We start from the raw sequence: 18,253 nt of genomic DNA, 5'->3' as shown, positions 1-18,253 counted from the left end.
AGGTGCATCCGTCCAGGCTACAGGTGGTCTATTTGCCATCATACGTTTGATCATTAAACAATCCTTAGCTTGGTGACCATACCTACCACATGCGTTGCAAGTTCCATTAAATTTTACTCTAAACGTAGGGCACTCACTAGTGCTATGTGGACCTAAGAAAATGGAACACCATTGTTGCTCCCTTCTTGGATACATGTGACTATTTTGAGGGGGTCGATTATCCTTAAGAGACTCTTGGATTGCCTTGGTGAGGTCTGTCAAGAATGTCTCAAATACCTTTGGCTCATTGGCAATGGGCTTTGCAGTCATGGGTTCATACTCAATGGCTTGTGAGCTAGTGGATCTCGTGTCAGTAGACACCCTCATGCCTGCTATCATCAAGTTGTCCTCTAATTGGATTGCATTGGCAGTGACATCTTCCCAGGTTGTGATACCTCTAATCACTAGTCCATTATAGATTCCTTCATTCCTCAACCCTCGAATGAATCGATCAAGCAGTTGGTTATTGTTGAAGCGCTCATTTACAGGGCAGCGAGAGTTTAAGTGCTTTAAACGACTAATGAAGTCCCTTACTGACTCTCCTTCCTTACGTTCGGCCTTCTGTAGCTGAGATGCTACACCCCAAAGCACACCTTCTCGTATGTACTCCTTTAGAAACAACCTTCGAAGGGTAGGGTAGATTGTTTTCTCGTCCACCCTTAGGGTCCTATACCAATCTCCAGCCTTCCCACTTAATGTCAAGCTTAAGGCATTGCACTTATGTAGTTCGTTGCGTTCCCCTAAGGAATCACATACTTGTTCAAACATTTCAATGTGTTTCCTAGCATCTTCGTCCCCATTGAATTTTTGCGTGAGTTTGGCAATTTGTACTACCTTACTTCTAGGCTCTCTATCAGATGCATGACCCATATTTTCCGCGATAGATCGACCTATGGTTTGAGCAAACGCTGCCAAGTCACCTATGTGAGGAGGTAGGGCCGGTGGAGGTACTCTTGGAATCATATGTGGGAGAGGGACGGGTGCCGGTCTTGGCATATGTGTGGATGATGCAGGATATGGAACATAACCGGGCATAGGTCCACTCGGATAAGAGCTAGGCAGCGGCACTCGAGGAGCATAAGCAAGTGGTACAATTGGAGGTGTGGGGGCCATGTGTGCATAAGGGGCTAGAGGCACATACGGTCGAGGCCCCATATTAGGTACTACGACACTAGGTAGTGGCACTGCGCTAATCGTAGATGTCATCGGTACATTCTCTGTCAGGCTTATCCCTGGAGTGAGCACTGGGTTTTCCTTAATAGAGGGTTGAGCCAAGTTAGGGAAGCTAAAGTTTTCGCTCGGAGGCTCAGATTGCATAGAGACCCCAGGTGAAATGACGTAAGATGGGTCCATGGGGCTCATTAGAGGAGTCTCCATTTGTGATAGAGTAGGCTGTTGAGCCTTGCTCGTATCCAGAAATCTCATGGGGCCAGTTGAGAGTATATTTACCCCTCGGTTTTGCCTTTCTGATTGAATAATGCCATGGATAACATTACAGATCATTTTCTGTTGATCTTCGATGCTCGTGGCAGTAGAGGTGGATTGTACAATCTCTATCCATCCTACATGGTAGGCGTGGCCAGAGTGTAGATCCGTCAACACCTCAGTGTGGAGGTCGTATGTTCAATGATCATTAATGAACAATCCTTCTAGAGTCGACGTCTTAACGGTTTCTTGTGAGGTAGAAGCAATGTTGCTCCCCGTGGTTTTACTTGTCACCAACGGTACTCTAGAGGGAACTTCTGAAGGAGGCATCTCAACAGGGCCTTCTTGGTAAGAAGTTGGTAGGATATCCATATGGACACTCTTTGGGGGTGTGGGGTCCACTTGCGATGTGAAAGGAGAGTCCACTTCCCCACCCCCTTTGTGTGCTTCATTTGCATCAGGTTCCGAGCGAGTAGCTCTACCTAATGTTTCCATGAAACGGCTAAACATACTAGTACTCGGCTGTGGAGCTTCGAGAGGTGCATGGCCTTCTCTCTCAGTGTTTTGGGTAGGGTATGCTTCCATGATTTCTGAGTCGGAGGAGGAATCACTAGCGGCTATTTTAGGGTCTTGGGTGGTGCTACCTTGTGTCCCCGCTGAGGGTCTAGAGCCTATCGTGGATGGGTAATGGGTGTCCGTATGAACAGAGGCACCCTCAATATACTCGTGTTCTAGCACCCGCCCAGAGCCTAAGGTGTCAAAAAGCTGCTCTAGGAGGCCTTGTGACTAGTTTTTAGCGTGTTTTTTGTTTGTTTTTTTGCTAGATTTTTTAGAGAGTGTCGTGGAATGGGCCGTGTGATAGCTCGAAACAAGCGTATCGCTAGGAGGGACGCGCCGTGCTTTACAGCCCTCCGTTTGGTCACTCTATGCCCTCGGAATCCCTAAAACTGTCAATTTCCAGTAGGGAACTAGGCCCAAACTAGAAAGTCTAAGGGTGCAAGTGGGAAGAGAAAGGAGGAGAGTGGAGGACTTGTCCCACATGCTCTCATTCTCTCTTGAGGGAGTAGGGTATATATATAAGAGTGAGTCTAGTATATATCATAAGACTGAGGACTGAGGCCTGGGCCTGGGCCTGGGCCTGGGAAAATGATCCCGATCTATCTTTTATACAAACCAGCCCGTCCGTTTTAAGAGTCACGTTTTTTATTTTCGAAAAATTGTACCGCCCGCTCACTCGCGTTTTTATTTTCCGGTTTTTTTTAAATTTTTTATTTTTTTTTTCAGATTTTTTTTTTCAAAAATATATATATATATATATATATTTTTAAATATATAATGCACCTCTCATCGGCGATCACTCTACCTTTCCCTATTGGACCGACAAGCCCGGTACCTGACTCTACATAATACAACGTTTATAGATCATAGGGTGTTCGTGTGCCGTGAGGGTTAACAATTGTGTTACAAGAAAATAAGGGTAAAGAATGTAATCACTCATCTGCTTACAGTCGCATGGAAAAACTGAGTTGTCATACCTCCCCGTGTGATATACACCAACGTCCACCATATAGAGCCTATTCTTAAGCCATCTAGAAACATTTTCAAATCACTTGCACTGAAAGATAAAGGTATGAAAGGTTTTAAAATTGAAATTTAGTATCCTTTTAATAGTCCCACAGTACCTGGCTTCATCACCATTTGTGTCCAAGTTGCCCACGATGCCACAATCTATGGTGGTTCGATGCTCGTCAATGTGGCGTACAAAAGTGTTGACCCTTTGACCACATAGAGTTAAAGGAAAGGCACTGTAAAATACAAAAAATATACAATTAATTACAAAGATTTAAAAAATATATATATACAATATGGTTTAACCTAGTTTGGAACCTAACTTGACATAAACATATCCTTTCAAGGTTTTGGAAAAATATCAAATAATCTTTTTCTTTTATAGCTCTCTGATGCTTTGCATTAGCTAGTTTTACGGATTGCGCCCACATACCCGCATGTTGTAAGGGTTGAACCATAGTGGGCACGCTTAGAGCCCCTTGCCTTAACCACTAGGCCAACTCCCCTTGACAAATAAAATCAAATACTCCTATCATATGGATGTATTTTTAGGCATCCTTACTTTAGCGGAATGTATGGTCATGAGGAGCTCTCAAAGTCAAAAGAGTGCTCCATTTGACCAAAAGCAACATATTCTCTAGGTGAATCCCATTTTACATAAGGTAACAAGTGGAAGAATCACGATGGCTTTCTAAAATAATTAGAATGTGATAAAATCATTAGGTTGAGTTTCAGTAGAATCAGTGTTCAAGAAAGGATTGCCTCAGCTTCACCTTGAGCTGGTTGAAAATGGAGACTACCTGGTTGTAAACCATGGTAAAGGGAAGAAAAACTGGGAAAATATGTGAGAAAATAGTTCAAGAATCCTGCAAATTTTTAATTTATGCTAGTATTTCCGGTTCGCTTCTTTGTGGAAAGGGAACTCAGTTGACGACCGCTTAATAACAGTGTACGAGAAAATTTATTTTTCCAAACATACAAAATTCTTTTCTTGAATTTGGCAAGAGAAAACTTTAGAAAATTAGGTTTATTTTTTGGGGGTTTTACACTATTTTCCTTTATTTTGGGGTGGAATTTCTCCTTTTCCCCTTGTCCTCAACTGGCATTTTTGAAATTGAAAACGGCACGATATTAAGCTGAGACACATATTTCCCAAACGTTGCTTAATAAAAGAGATTTTCATGAATTTTGACTGGAATTAAGTTATAGAATGTAAGAAAAGTCAAGCCATGTGAGACTGTGAAATGAAATGTGAAATTAAAAAACTCATTAATATGTGTGTGTGTGTGTGTGTGTGTGTGTGTGTGTATCCATAGAGTTTACTAGAATTATGCAAGTAGAGTTTCACTTTAACATTCTAAAACAATAGAATGCAAACAAGGTAAAGAATTACGACGGCCTTCAGAAGAGAGAGAGAGAGAGAGAGAGAGAGACCTCGACTCCAACAAAGCGAGAGAGTGGGGGGGCACTCCCATATACACACATTAAAATCCAAAAACGTTCAAATGCCACATGGAGAACATCCAACAATTCAATTCCATGATAGAGGAATTGACTAAAAATCTTTGCTTTTCCTTATGCCCTTATATATGAGTGTTATATTAATTGACCTCATGAAAACATAAAGCATATAAAATATTAGTGAGAGTTTAGGAATTGATCTAATTCTTGTATAAATATATTAATAAAACAAATTACACAATAAAATGATGCATGCTATTAAATGAAATAAATACATAGTATCTTTAGGATAGAAATGAATATTGAAAATGTCTAAACCTAATCCCTAATAATAATACATGCACTAAAGTAATAAGGAGACATTTGCATGTCAAAACCAAAAGCTAAAAAAGAAATCTTAGTGGTAAAAAATTTATTTCATTTAGGGCAATTTATAAATTTTTAGCTAGAAATTGTCTGTAAATGAAAAAAAAATTTCAAGAAAAAAGTATGTTTAAAATCAAAAAGCTGACAAGAAAGTAATTAGATCCTTAAATGAAGAGACTCATTTATAAACTAAACAAAGATTAAAAAAAGTCAAGTGAGCATTAAATAAAGGGACCAAATTACAATGATGAAAAGAGTCACTTACGTTATAAAAGAAAAATATAACCTTTATAAAACTTATAAACTAAACAAAGAATTTTTTTTAAAAAGTCAAGTGAGCATTAAATAAAGGGACCAATTACAATGGTGGAAAGACCCATTTACATTATAAAAAGAAAATATAACCTTTATTAAACAAAGAAGTCAATTGAGCATTAAAAGAAGGGACCAAGTTGAAATGATGGAAAAATTCATATATATTATAAAACAATCTTATCTGACATGTGTCGCCAATCCGTGATTCTTAATCAACTGTGGAAAAAGAGCAACAATTCTCCACCCACTCTCCTATGGCCTTCTGAAGGCCAAAAAAGTCAAGACATGTCAGGATATGAAGTGAAAGAGAAATAGATAGTTAAAGTAGGTCTCCATCATGCAACTAAAAACAATGAAGGTCTCCCTAACCCAACACAACACTAAGGTCTCCCTAACCCAACACAACAATGAAGGTCTCCCTAACCCAACACAACACTAAGGTTTCTTTTAGAAAGCAAACAATTCTCTAGACAATGATTTCATTTTTTTGTAAACATCAATGAGCTCTTGACCAAATTCTATGGTTGTTATAGGCCTAAAATTTTCCTTTTGAACATAGAATTAAGTACAAACAAGTGAAAGGGTCACGATGGCTTTCTAAAAAAATAAGAAAGTGATAAAATCATTAGGTTGAGTTCAACTGAAATCAATATTCAAAAAAGGATTGCCTCAGCTTAACCATGAGCCAGTTGAAAATCAACACTAGCCGGTTGCAAACCATGGTAAAGGGAAGAAAAACTGGTGAAATATGTGAGAAAATAGTTCAAAAGTCATGCTAATTTTAAATTTTTGCTAGTATTTCCAATTTGCTACTTTGGTGGATGACCATTTATTAAAAGAGACTTTTCCCAATATTGATTAGAATTAAGTTATAGAATGCAAGAAAAATCAAGAATGTGAGTTTGTGAAATGAGATGTGAAATTTATTAAAAAAATCATTAATAATAAATAAATAAATAAATATATATATATATATATCTATATATATGTGTGCAGATATATATATATATATATATGTGTGTGTGTGTGTGTGTGTGTGTGTGTATGTATCTATAGAATCTATTAAAATTATGCAAGGTTAATGCAAGAGAAGTCAAGACATGTCACATGTGAAATTAAAGGTGAAATAAAAAAAAATCTATTTTATATTTTAAAACTGAAGATAAGTCTCCACCATGGCACTAAAAACATTGAAAGTATGCCTAACCCCAACTCAACACTAAGGCTTCTTTTAGAAAGCCAAAAAGGTGAATTTTTTGCATTTGCTAAGCTATCATCAATGTTTATGTCTACACCCTTTATTATTTGCATAAATGCTTCCACTTTATACACTTTTGTTCTTTAGTTTCATGTTTAAGCACAAAAAGCATCAAAAGATGTCTTTTTAAGACAACTTGAAACACGGATGCCCTCTTGCTCCCCTACTTTTTGCCATAGGATCACATCCTCTAATCACGACGCTCGAAACTAGTGCTGAATGCGGGGAGGTGCAAGGCCTTGTTTTACCAGGAAATAGACATCTCTTGGCAAAATTTTTTGCAGATGATTCTCTCCTCTTCTTGAAGGCGTGCCCCCAGGTCATCAAGAAAGCTCTAGAGATTGTACAAATGTTCTCGGTAGCTTTGGGGTCTGAGTGTAATATAGAGAAGTCAAGGATGATTTTCGTATCAGAAAATGACTCATTTGATCCTTCTGTTTAGTCAGGGGAGATAGTCACAAAAGGAAAGATCTTTAGACATCTGGGATCCCCCTTGGGGGTGGATGTAACTCACAAGCAAAGATTCGAGTGGGTGCTTGAAAAAATCAAAACAAAAATGAGTAGGTGGGAGTATGCTCTTCTCCCATTCCCAAGTCGGATAAAAGTGATGAATGCCTTCATGATTCCTTATATTGCCTTCACTAGCCCGCTTCTCAAGATGGCAAAGTGTCACTGGAAAGAGTTCTTAAAACCAACAAAAACATTTTTATGGAAAAATAACACGAAATCTTCCATGCCGTGGCAATGGGCCAGTTGGGAATCTGTTGCTCGGCCGGGGAATCAAGGAGGCCTTGGGATTCTTAACCCTGTGACCCATGCAGAAGCTTGTTGCACCAAATTTGTTGTTTCTTTGGCTAGACAAGATCAAGTTTGGGCAGTTATGATCAGAGATATGATAGAAGCAGCTGAACTTGGCTCAAAGGGGGGAAAGTGGAGAGGGGTGGAGGTTCATGACAAGCTGCTTGCCCCGGCGTGGTCTACCTTAAGACTGGGGGCAGCTCACAAGAATTGGTAAGAAAATGCAATAGAGTAGCATGAGTCTTAAAGTGGGGGGAAGAATCCAGATACTTCAAGAACTCCATCCTACATTGGTCCCCTTGGCTCTCCAAAGTTGTAGATCCGCCACAAACTCCCTATTGGATTGAGATAGCAAGGGTCTGATCCGACTTGGGCACTTCTGGGACAGTGTCAACAAGAGTTGGAAAACCATTGACCTTATGATTGCCCAGTACCAACTCAATAGCTTGGAGGTCTTGCTTGTCCACAAATTGATGAAAGAACTTGACAATCTAGTGATGCAAATCTGTGACTCGGAGCTGGACTGGAAAGCCTGGAAATGGCGTGGAAGCAGTCTCTTGTGGAAACCCCATACTAAAATCATTTATCAGACAATGATGCAAAAGAAGAATTAGTCTAGCCCCCTTAATAAGCTATGGAAAATGCAATGGGTGGAGGAAAGGTGGGAGCATGTAATGGAGAACATATGGAAGCCAAAGGTTCCACATTAAATGAAGGTTTTCTTATGGAAGGTTATTTCTTGGGGGATTCACCGTGTTTTTCCTACGGTACCAGGTGAGTGTACAATAGGGGGGGTTTTGGATTTTGTACATAAGCGTATACAATAGGGGTAGCCTCTCATTATTTCATACTCATACCGTACACATAAGGGAGGGGGGGGGGGGGGGGGGGGGGGGGGGGGGGGGGGGGGGGGGGGGGGGGGGGGGGGGGGTTACATTGGGGCTACATTCAACTACCTGAGCCACCTTAAAGACATTAGTAAGCCTCTCTCTCTCTCTCTCTCTCTCTCTCTCTCTCTCTCTCTGCGTCGATGAATACTTTCATGGCATGGTGAAAGTAAGGGCAAACTTGAAACTCTCTCGTTTTTTTAGTCAAAATTAGAAGCTTTTGTCGGTAATTACACTAAAACTTATGTAAATTTCCTCGTTTTCTTAAAGCCAAGTTAAAACCCCTCTAATTTGTTGAAATTCTCAAAATACCCTTCAAAATTTTAAAATTCCCAAAGTACCCATGTATCTATTTTGGTCGGATTGATCAAGCTTTTCTAATTTTTATTTCTTTTTTACAATTGAGATGTATTTTTGAGTGGTTAGCATGTAATTTGTCACATATTACCTCACAAAATAGACGATTATGTCCACAAAGATAACACATAAGTGTAGTCATCAACAAAATGTCAATCATTCAAGAACAAGAATACAACCTAATTCCTCTTTGTCTAGCCACAAATGAATGAGAGAGAGAGAGAGAGAGAGAAGAAGAAGAAGAAGTTCAATATGTATTTTTGCAAAAGCATATGCCGGCCAACATTTGGTGGAGAGGGAGAGAGGGGCAGGGGAGGCTCAAGGGGGGGCAGTGTCCTGTGTGTGTATTGAGATTTAGACAGCTGTGTGTGTCTGACAGCGTCCTGACAGAGAGCCAAAGAATCCGGGTGGTAGATGAGATGGCTTCAAATTTGAATGCCGCCTCCATTATTTCGCACGAGACATTTTTCAAGTTGACGATAATGTGTGTGTGTGTGTGTGTGTGTGTGAGAGAGAGAGAGAGAGGAGAGAGAGAGAGAGAGAGAGTTGTCGACCTTGAACACATGTAGACACAACTACAAGCTATCGACCTCCACAGGGGGGGGGGGGGGGCGGGGGGGGGGGGGGGGGGGGGGGGGGGGGGGGGGGGGGGAGAGAGAGAGAGAGAGAGACATTGACATTTACATGTTGTTGAGCATGCTTGCATGCTTGAGTTGCAAGATCTCCACAGAAGAGCAGCAGATCGTGAACATCTATCACCCAATGGCTCCCAAACAACAATGCAATTCCAACCACGGCTTGGCAGTGGCAACCAAGAAGTTTGGGAGTGCCGATCACATGCCCAGTGTGACAGGATGGACAGTAGAGCAACGCAGTGATCTTGGCGTGATTGTGTCGAACTACTCTCAACGCAGAGTAGCTTTGAGGTGGTTGTTGGCAAAAAAGAGCACCACCTACACGCATGCAACCGTCGACAAAGAGCAGTACCACTTAGGTGTTGTGGAGATGATCGTGCCCAGCTATTAGCAGGTAGATTTGCGCTCTCTCTCTCTCTCTCACACACACACACACACACACACAATCATGTCACGAATGACCACACACTCTACGTTTTATGTTTTCATGTATAGCAGCGTGTTTGTGATCGTTCATGATAGTGTGTGAATGCGTGAGAGAGTGTGTGTGTGTGTGTGTGTGAGAGAGAGAGAGAGAGAGAGAGAGAGAGAGAGCTTTCTCATCAAACAGGGATGTCGCGTGCCTCCGAATGTATGTGGGCAAGCGCGGCAGGTTACGTTGTTGCGATGTCCATTGTGCAGGCTATGGGTGCATGCCAAGCTTTTCTCCCCACAACCTCTGCTACCATTACTGCTGCTGCTGGGCTATGGCGATGTCCTCCAGCTTAATGTTTTGATGTGGAACTGCTATGTGAGGAGCCTCACAGCTTTCTCTTCCCTGCATGCCACCATAGTCATTTTCGCATCCAACTTTCTCATCTGCAGACTTGCAGGCTACCTCTGCTTGTAGGGCTCCTTTGTTGGTCGCAATATTCACGTGTTGTTGCGAAAAAAATCTTCTCAACAAAACTATATCCCATGCAGGAAAGAGACCCTGCTCGCCGTCGCCTCTCTGCCTTTCATTCCACCTTCAGGGTCCAGGCATAACGACCCACATTACCAGTGACCGAATGTTCAGGGAAAATCATTACTCCAAGTATACAAATTCCCTTTCTTGAATTTTCCAAGAGGAAACTTAAAAAATTAGGTTTATTTTTTGGGTTTCTACACTAATTTTCTCTATTTTGGGGTGGGATTTCTCCTTTTGCACTTGCCTTCAACCGGCATTTTTGAAAATGAAAATGGCACGATCTTAAGCTAAGACACATTTTTCTCGAACATTAAAGTACCCCCAATATTTTGTCATAAATTTTCAAAATGCCCTTCCAATTTTTAAAAATTCCCAAAAATAGCCTTGGTTGTGAGATGAAAAGTTGTAGCTCTTCATAAGAAGATTGTTTGTTTTATCAATATAAGATGATAAAATTAGAATTTGAGTTGGTTATGCAGGATTTGGAGATGAATTGCTTCATTAATTTTAGACAAAATTCTCTTTTTTTACGAGGTTATTTGTGACAATTACAGGCTAAACACGGATCTCAATTGTCAAAAAGGAATAAAGATTAGAAAATCTTGAGCAATCCAACCCAAATAGATACAAGGGTATTTTGGGAATTTTTGAAATTTGAAGAGTATTTTGGGAATTTCCACAAATTAAAGGGGCATTTTGGTAATTTTCCCTAGAAAAAAATCAGGGTCCACTGTATTTAAATTGGGTGAAACTATAAAATCCCAGTTAGATTTTGAGCTTGCCTTTAAGAAAACCGGGAAATTTACACAAATTTTAGTGTAATTACCGACGAAAGCTTCAAAATTTGACCTAAAAATTGGGAGAATTTCAAGTTTTCCCTTATTTTCATGGGTTCATCTGCAATTTTATATGTATTTTTGCAAAAGCATATGCTTTTAAAATTGTTATGTTACTAGTATACATAAAATAATGGGTCATTACATTCCGTACGAAATCCGTATGAGGGGGGATGGCTCATTGCGAGAACGTGCGTATCTTGTCCATATGTAGGGGGTAGGTTAGCAAGTAAGATACCGTACATAGGGGGGGTTTTCTAATTTTGATGCACGCAGGTGACATCCCCCCATACTAATAGTGACCCCCCCGGGGGTTATTTGGGGTGCTCTACCGACGGGGGTGAAGATTCAGGAGAGAGGGATTGGGTCAGATTGATGCTCGGGGTGCAGGTTGACTAGTGAAGATCTGGCCCACCTTTTCATAGACTGCCCAACTATAAAAGGCCTCGCAAGGAAAGTATGCAAGTGGGTCCAAAGAACATGGAAAATTAGTTTTTTCAAGACTGACCTATGCTTTGGAAGTAAAAACTCAGGTAGTCCTGCACTCTTCATCAGCACTCGGATTGTTAGATACTTCTTCTTTCATAACATGTGGCAAACAAGGAACCGTCGTGTTTTTGAAGGAGGATTTGAGGTGGCAAGCTAATTTGGGCACTCGAGTGCAAGCATCACTCGGAGGATTGGTCTAGGACTACTTGTGCCTTGTTGTCAGTAGACAGAATACCAGGGATGGGGGCAAACCTTGGCCATCGGTAGGAGTGGCTGCTCTTCGTTGTAATTATGATTCCTGGATGTTGTCATGGCTTAACATGAGCATGAAAAAACCTTGTAATTTTTTTGGCTGCTCAATATAATTCACTCACAATTGTGAGTTTTGCAAAAAAAAAAAAAGACAACTTGAAACACACCTATGAAGTTCAAAAATTGCTCGGATGACAAAACTAGCTTCCACAATGTGGCTTTTTGTATGGCATATAAATTTATCAAGTTGGCAGTAAATTGGAATTATACACCTATATATGCACCTAGGCTTAGAATGTACTGCACTTGTTGAGTGAAATTTAGCAATTTGAAGCCAACATCTGTACTATATGTAATTGAGCTTAGAATCTTCAAGGAAGGAGGGGGCATCCATGTGTCACTCTCTCCTTCATTTCAAGGACTTAAGAAACATTTGGCTTGAAATGTAAAAGTGAAGGGTAAGTCAGAAATCATTTGGTTTGAAATGTAAAAGTGAAGGGTAAGTAGCAATTACAGTGATGGTAAAAAATGAAAAGACTTAGTACTTCTCAGGCCTTCAATTTTAAAGGGTATCACTTTTGTTTTTGTAAAGAGTGGCTCTACTTCGTAGCTTGGGAAAATAACGAGCAACAAGTTGTGCCACATGTTGAATAAGTTGGTCTATCTCAAACGTACGTGTGTGTGTGTGTGTGTGTGTGTGTGTGTGTGTGTGTGTGTGTGTGTGTGTGTGAGAGAGAGAGAGAGAGAGAGAGAGAGAGAGATCATGTTTCATTTTCTACGGCACCGCCGTGTGTGTCGCAGGTCTTAGAGAGACAGAGAGAGAGGTCTTCATTATTTATTGCAGCTCTGTGTGCATGTGTGTGTGTGTGTGTGTGTGTGTGTGTGTGAGAGAGAGAAAGAGAGAGAGAGAGAGAGAGAGAGAGAGAGAGAGAGAGGGCCAATCCCATTTAGTCATGTTGAGGAGTCATTTTACTTACATGTCATTTTACTTACATTTAGAGCCTGGTCACTTTGGAATGGCTAAATAGCCTTCTAGCTTTGTTTGCAAGTCAAGAAAACCGGTGGCTTTTTGAAGATAAATGCTTGATTTGACTAAATGATGAGATAGATCTTGAGTAGGTTCTTGCTAACCAACAGGGCCTCAAAAGTCAACCATGTGAAAGGCTATGCCTGTTTCGAGGCTCTTAACTACCACAATTAAATAGGTAGAGAGAGAAGATCTGGCTCATGACCGAGAAGAAAGCTGGCTTGCTGCTGGTACACGTGACTAGGCTCTTTGCCTCTCACATGCTTCATTTTAATACTACAAACTAGACATGCAGCTTGAGAGAGAGAGAGAGAGAGAGAGAGAGAGAGAGATTTTATTCCTATTGGCGTGGTTTGAGACCACTTAATCTTGAGACTGAATACTCTCAAGCAAAGGGAGCCCATCACTTAATTCACTCCCAAGAGACCTCAAATTGACCTGATAATTTTGAACTCAACACACACACACACACACACATAGAGAGATAGGGGGGGGGGGGGGGGGGGGGGGGGGGGGGGGGGGGGGGGGGGGGGGGGGGGGGGGTGGGGGGGGGACGGACAAACTTGCCATGATTAGGAAGTGTTAGCTAAGTCATTGTCAGTTAACAGAAGCTGCTACAGACCGAAGACGTACGAATGCACATTGAAAATCAACATGAAGAAGCACTAAAGATTGGAGTTACAGAATTTTTACATTTTTCCAAAATGGTCACATATTGTAAATTCCCAATTTATTTCAATCCATTGTAATATTTTTCATGTGTTACGGGCTCAATGGGAGTTCCAAGTTGTAAAGAACAGATCAGTTAGTGTGGCTAGGTAGCAGATTCAGTAAGTGGTGGAACCCTAAAGGCCTTGGGCGCCTGAACATTGCATATTTTTACCCTAGGTATATAAGGCAGTGTGTTCTCAAGCTCATTTGTTCATGAGAGCACTCTTTGGTGAGAGCTCTTAAGGTGTGTGGCTATGGAGTCCTTGAGCTTCTCCTTTTTCATATGACATGGTTAACACTAATCGATTTTTAATTCTCTTTCACTATGCCTCCCTCATGATTCTTGTGATTGCCTATGATGCTTTGATTAGTTAGATTGTAACTAATTAGTGCTTAATCCCTCTCTAATCTTGTGTGATTGCCCTCTTTTGCTTGTGTGGACATGTAGGTTTAATTGGAGCATGGTGCTCAATAGATCTATGTGTGTGCGCTTGCGATGAGTGTGTTGCATGATAGGATTAGTGTTGTGTGCATCTTGCAATCATTAGTGGATGTAATTGGGTTGATTAGAGGTGAAGAGAAGTGGATGTGGATATTGCCCATCATTGTGGATTAGCTCCTCCATAGGTTGAGAAGCTCACCTCATAGAGTCACCATTCGTTTTGCCATGATTAGCTCACTAATCGTGTGAGTGTTTCCATGCCCTAGCCAGGTAGCTCATCTCTCCGGCTTGATAATGTTGTTGGTCATTGGAGCTATGCAACGATGGAACCCCCAACATTTGGCACCGCTGTCGGGGACGATGGCCTACGCTAGTGTAATTGTGACATAATCGGATGTGTTCCTTACTAATTTCACTTGTGTGTTTATGGTTTTGTGGATTTTGGATGTGTGTGCATGAAGCAATGTGTTCATTATTCCCGAATTTCTCACTGTATCTTGCCAATTGCGTGTTTACACTCTCTAATTTGCTACCAAGGATTGGAGATTTCAACAGTTCAATCGATCTTCAATGGAAAGGTAATCAAGGTGGTATTCTCAACCTCCTTAGAATCTAAACATGTGTATAATTGTGTAGAGACTCCACCATGATGCAATGTAATGTTGATGCTATGATGCTATGAAAATTTTTGGATTGTTCGTTTTCATGCCATCGTAATGCCAAAAATTTTCATATTTGGTGGCGTATGAAATTGATAAGTTCAATTGTTAATTGGTGAATGTGCGTTGGTAATTGTGTGCCTAATTGATCTAGTTGCATGCTTGAATGGTCAATTGCAAGTGTGTGTGCACTAAAATCAAGTGCGTGTGCATTCTCATTGAGTGTGTGTATACCTAATTTTAGGTGTGTGCACTATTTTGCCCTTGATTATGCACCTAAAAATCAATGTGTACTTAATGATTTTTCGATTGTGATGATTGATTTGTGTTGTGGTCATGCCCAACTAGAGATTTGTTAAATCACATTGCAATTTCGACAGGATTAACCATTTTGTGTACGCACCTAAAGATTGGTAAAAAATGCTAATTATTAGTGTGTGTGCGCCTAAAAAGTGCTTAATGTGCATGATTAATTCAATTTTTGATTGCATATTTGATGTGTGTAATGGTTAATTGCTGCATTTTTAAGCTCAGAATAGGGATTTCCACACTCCAAACGCGTCAAATTTTGACCTAATTTTGTCGGTTTAATTGCTTACTTTGGGTTTTACTGATCAAATTATTTGGCAATTGAATTGATGTGCTCTTTATGATTTTATTTGGTTGCACTAATCCCCTATGTATGGATAATGTTTTTTTTTAAAAATTATTTTTCGGTTAATTTTTGTATTAATTTTTGCCTAATTTCATAAAATTGATATCTTATGATCTTTACAAGTTGTTTCGAATGTGTGTTTACGGCGATTTCAAGCGCATCTGGGCTTTCCTTCGCTAAATTTGGACCATTTTGCTATTTTCGGGGACCGGGTTGATGATTTTGTCAAATCTGGTGTTTTCAGTAAAAATTGCTACTTTTGGTGTGCTTATGTGTGTCGAGAATGTTCGATTGCGATTGTCGATGATTTTCTAAGGTTTCTAGAAATTTTTGGATTTTTTTGATGAAGTTTTGGATTTTTGGGTGATTTTTAGCGTTTCGGGTAATTTTTGAGCTATTTTTGGCATTTTTGGCAAGATTAAAAAACTAGATTCTGAGCTTCGACACCTTGCCTTGCGGCGCATAAAAGCTCCTCGTCGGTGGATAGATCTTTACGATCTGTTGGGATAGTTTTTGTCAACATTAAAATATTCTTTATCTTCTCTCTTCGGGTGAACCCACCCCAACACACACTTCCACTCTCTCTCTTCCCCCCTCCCAACTCACGATCATTTACATTCTCTCACCTCCCCCCTCTCTCTTCTCTAACTCTCTCTTTCTCTCACTAAAAGCGTGCTCATTTACATTCTTTCACCTCCCCCTCTCATTCTCTCTCCAGCGCGTGCCCTTCCTCTCTCTCCTTCTTTGTTCCACACCCCCCCCCCCCCCCCCCCCCCCGCCTTTCAGTGCCTACGATCACGCTGTCTCCCCCTCCTTGTCTGATTCTCACACACACGCCCTCTGGACTTTCCCCTCTGATTGGTCCCTGACTCCCCGCCTTCAACTCCTCCGTCTGCCAGCCTGCACGCGTGTGCCCCTTGCTCTCTCTTTTATCTCTCTCAAGCGTGTGCCCGTACTGTGTGCGAGGTTGCACCCCGCCTTCAGCTACGCCATCACCACCAAGCCCGGACGCGCCCGCGTTGTTGTGTACTGTACGCCAAGGTCTCGCATCACCTGCAGGCTACCCGCCTCTTCCCTTGTTGTCCATGCGCAATCAACCCCACTGTCAGCCCCGAAGTCAACGTTACTCCCCACGTGCTGCCAGGTAAGCAAGTAGTAAGTTTCTTTTTTTACTTTGCATTATTTGATTATAATTAAAGAAACCTTTTTCAAAAAAATAAAACACATAAAAATTCAAAATAAAGATGCATTTAAAAAAAACATAAAAATAATTTAAAAAATACAATAATTCAATTAAAAAATAAGAAAAAAGGTTCTAAAATTTAAAAAATAAAGTAAAAATAGGAACCTCACAAAGATCATAAAAATTAAAAAATAATAATAGTAATAATGATAATTTACACGCAAATAAAGAAATTTGTAAAAAATTCATCAAAACTCAAAACAAATTTATTAAAAAAATTGGTTAAAAAAATCACAAAAAATCATTAAAAATTCATAAAACCTTCAATTTTTTAAAAAAAATTCTAATATTGACAAAAAATTAGAAAATATTTACCAAAAAATAATTAAAAATAAAAAAATTTCAAAAAAAATAGAAAATTTAAAATTTCACAAAAAATCAATGAAAATAAAAAGAAAGTTGTCGGAAGAGATAGAAAGAGCCCAAAAAAAAGGCTGAAATGAAAAAAAGCAAAGCCGAGATAATCACTCATTGTAAAGCAAACCAACTCAGCAAAAAAATGGCCGGAAAAAGCAAGAAAACGAGCAGCTCAAAGCCGTTTGAGGGGCAAACAAATATCAAAATTTGGCCCGTTCGAAATTGGCTAGTGCAAGCAAGTGCATTGCAAATTAGCTTCTAGTTGGGATGAATAGAAACTACATTGGATTGTAGATTAGGCTATTCAGAACCCAAATTTCATCATTTCAAAGGCCCAAATCAATTCTAACACTTTCAAGCTAGAGTTAATCAACTCTTGTGAGTCTGAAGAGTAGTCAACTGCAAAAGTGCTTTGGCTAAAGCAGTCTAATCAAAACAGAGCAGGATAAATTCTGCTAACCAATATCAAAATCTGCTAGGAGACGATTTCTTCTTCTTCTCTCTTTAGGTGAACCCACCCCAACACACAATTCCACTCTCTCTCCTCCCCCCTCCCAACTCACGATCATTTACATTCTCTCCCCTCCCCTCCTCTCTCATCTCTAACTCTCTCTTTATCTCACTAAAAGTGTGCTCATTTACATTCTCTCACCTCCCCCTCTCATTCTCACTCCAGCGCGTGCCCTTCCTCTCTCTCCTTGTTTGTTCCACACACACACACACCCCTACCTTTCGGCGCCTGCGGTCCGTTGTCTCCCCCTCCTTGTCTAATTCTCACACACACGCCCTCTGGGCCTTCCCCCGCCTTCAACTCCTCCCTCTGCCATCCTGCACGCGTGCGCCCCTTGCTCTCTCTCTCTCTCTCTCTCTCTCTCTCTCTCTCTCTCTCTCTCTCTCTCTCTCTCTCTCTCTCTCTCTCTCTCTCTCTCTCTCTCTCTCTCTCTCTCTCTCTCTCTCTCTCTCTCTCTCTCTCTCTCTCTTCAGCGTGTGCCCGTACTGCGTGCGAGGTTGGACCCCGCCTTCAGCTACGCCATCACCACCAGGCTCGGACGCGCCTCGCATCACCTGCAAGCTGCCCGCCTCTTCCCTCGTTGTCCATGCGCAATCAACCCCACAGTCAGCCCCGAAGTCAAGCTACTCCCCACGTACTGCCAGGTAAGCAAGTCGTAAGTTTTTTGTTAAATTTTTAATATTTAATTACAATTTAAAAAAACCATTTAAAAAAAATAAAACACATAAAAATTCAAAATAAAAATGCATTATTAAAACAACATAAAAATAATCCAATTTAAAAAAAAGAAAAAAGGTCTAGAATTTAAAAAAATAAAAAACAAAAACCTCATAAAAAATTCACAAAAAATAGAAACCTCATAAAAGATTATAAAAATAAAAAATTTGAGAAAACAATAATAATTCACAAATAAATAAAAAAATTTGTAAAAAATTCATCAAAACTCAAAACAAATCTATAAAAAAAAGTGGCAAAACAAATCACAATAAATCATAAAATTTTTATAAAACCT

At 40.3% G+C, this 18,253-nt stretch overlaps 2 protein-coding genes across 2 annotated transcripts; one reads left to right on the top strand and one right to left on the bottom strand.

Moving 5' to 3' along the window:
- Positions 1 to 318: 318 nt before the first annotated feature.
- Positions 319 to 9,243, bottom strand: LOC147427492 (uncharacterized). The gene is made up of 3 exons (XM_086497574.1): positions 9,148 to 9,243; positions 3,147 to 3,269; positions 319 to 3,053 (listed from the first exon to the last, which is right to left on the bottom strand). Exons 1-3 carry the CDS (start codon positions 9,153 to 9,155, stop codon positions 2,864 to 2,866), a joined length of 321 nt encoding a protein of 106 aa, XP_086353700.1. The 5' UTR covers positions 9,156 to 9,243; the 3' UTR covers positions 319 to 2,863.
- LOC147427491 (uncharacterized) lies at positions 9,160 to 10,531 on the top strand. Its single transcript, XM_086497575.1, has 3 exons — positions 9,160 to 9,401; positions 9,470 to 9,504; positions 9,721 to 10,531. Exons 1-3 carry the CDS (start codon positions 9,160 to 9,162, stop codon positions 9,876 to 9,878), a joined length of 435 nt encoding a protein of 144 aa, XP_086353701.1. The 3' UTR covers positions 9,879 to 10,531.
- The last annotated feature ends 7,722 nt before the right edge of the window (positions 10,532 to 18,253 follow it).

This window comes from Adiantum capillus-veneris, chromosome 23, assembly GCF_014529385.1.
Source record: "Adiantum capillus-veneris isolate H3 chromosome 23, ASM1452938v2, whole genome shotgun sequence".
In the NCBI taxonomy this organism is placed as follows: Eukaryota; Viridiplantae; Streptophyta; class Polypodiopsida; order Polypodiales; family Pteridaceae; genus Adiantum; species Adiantum capillus-veneris.
This window is presented reverse-complemented; position numbering and strand designations above follow the sequence as displayed.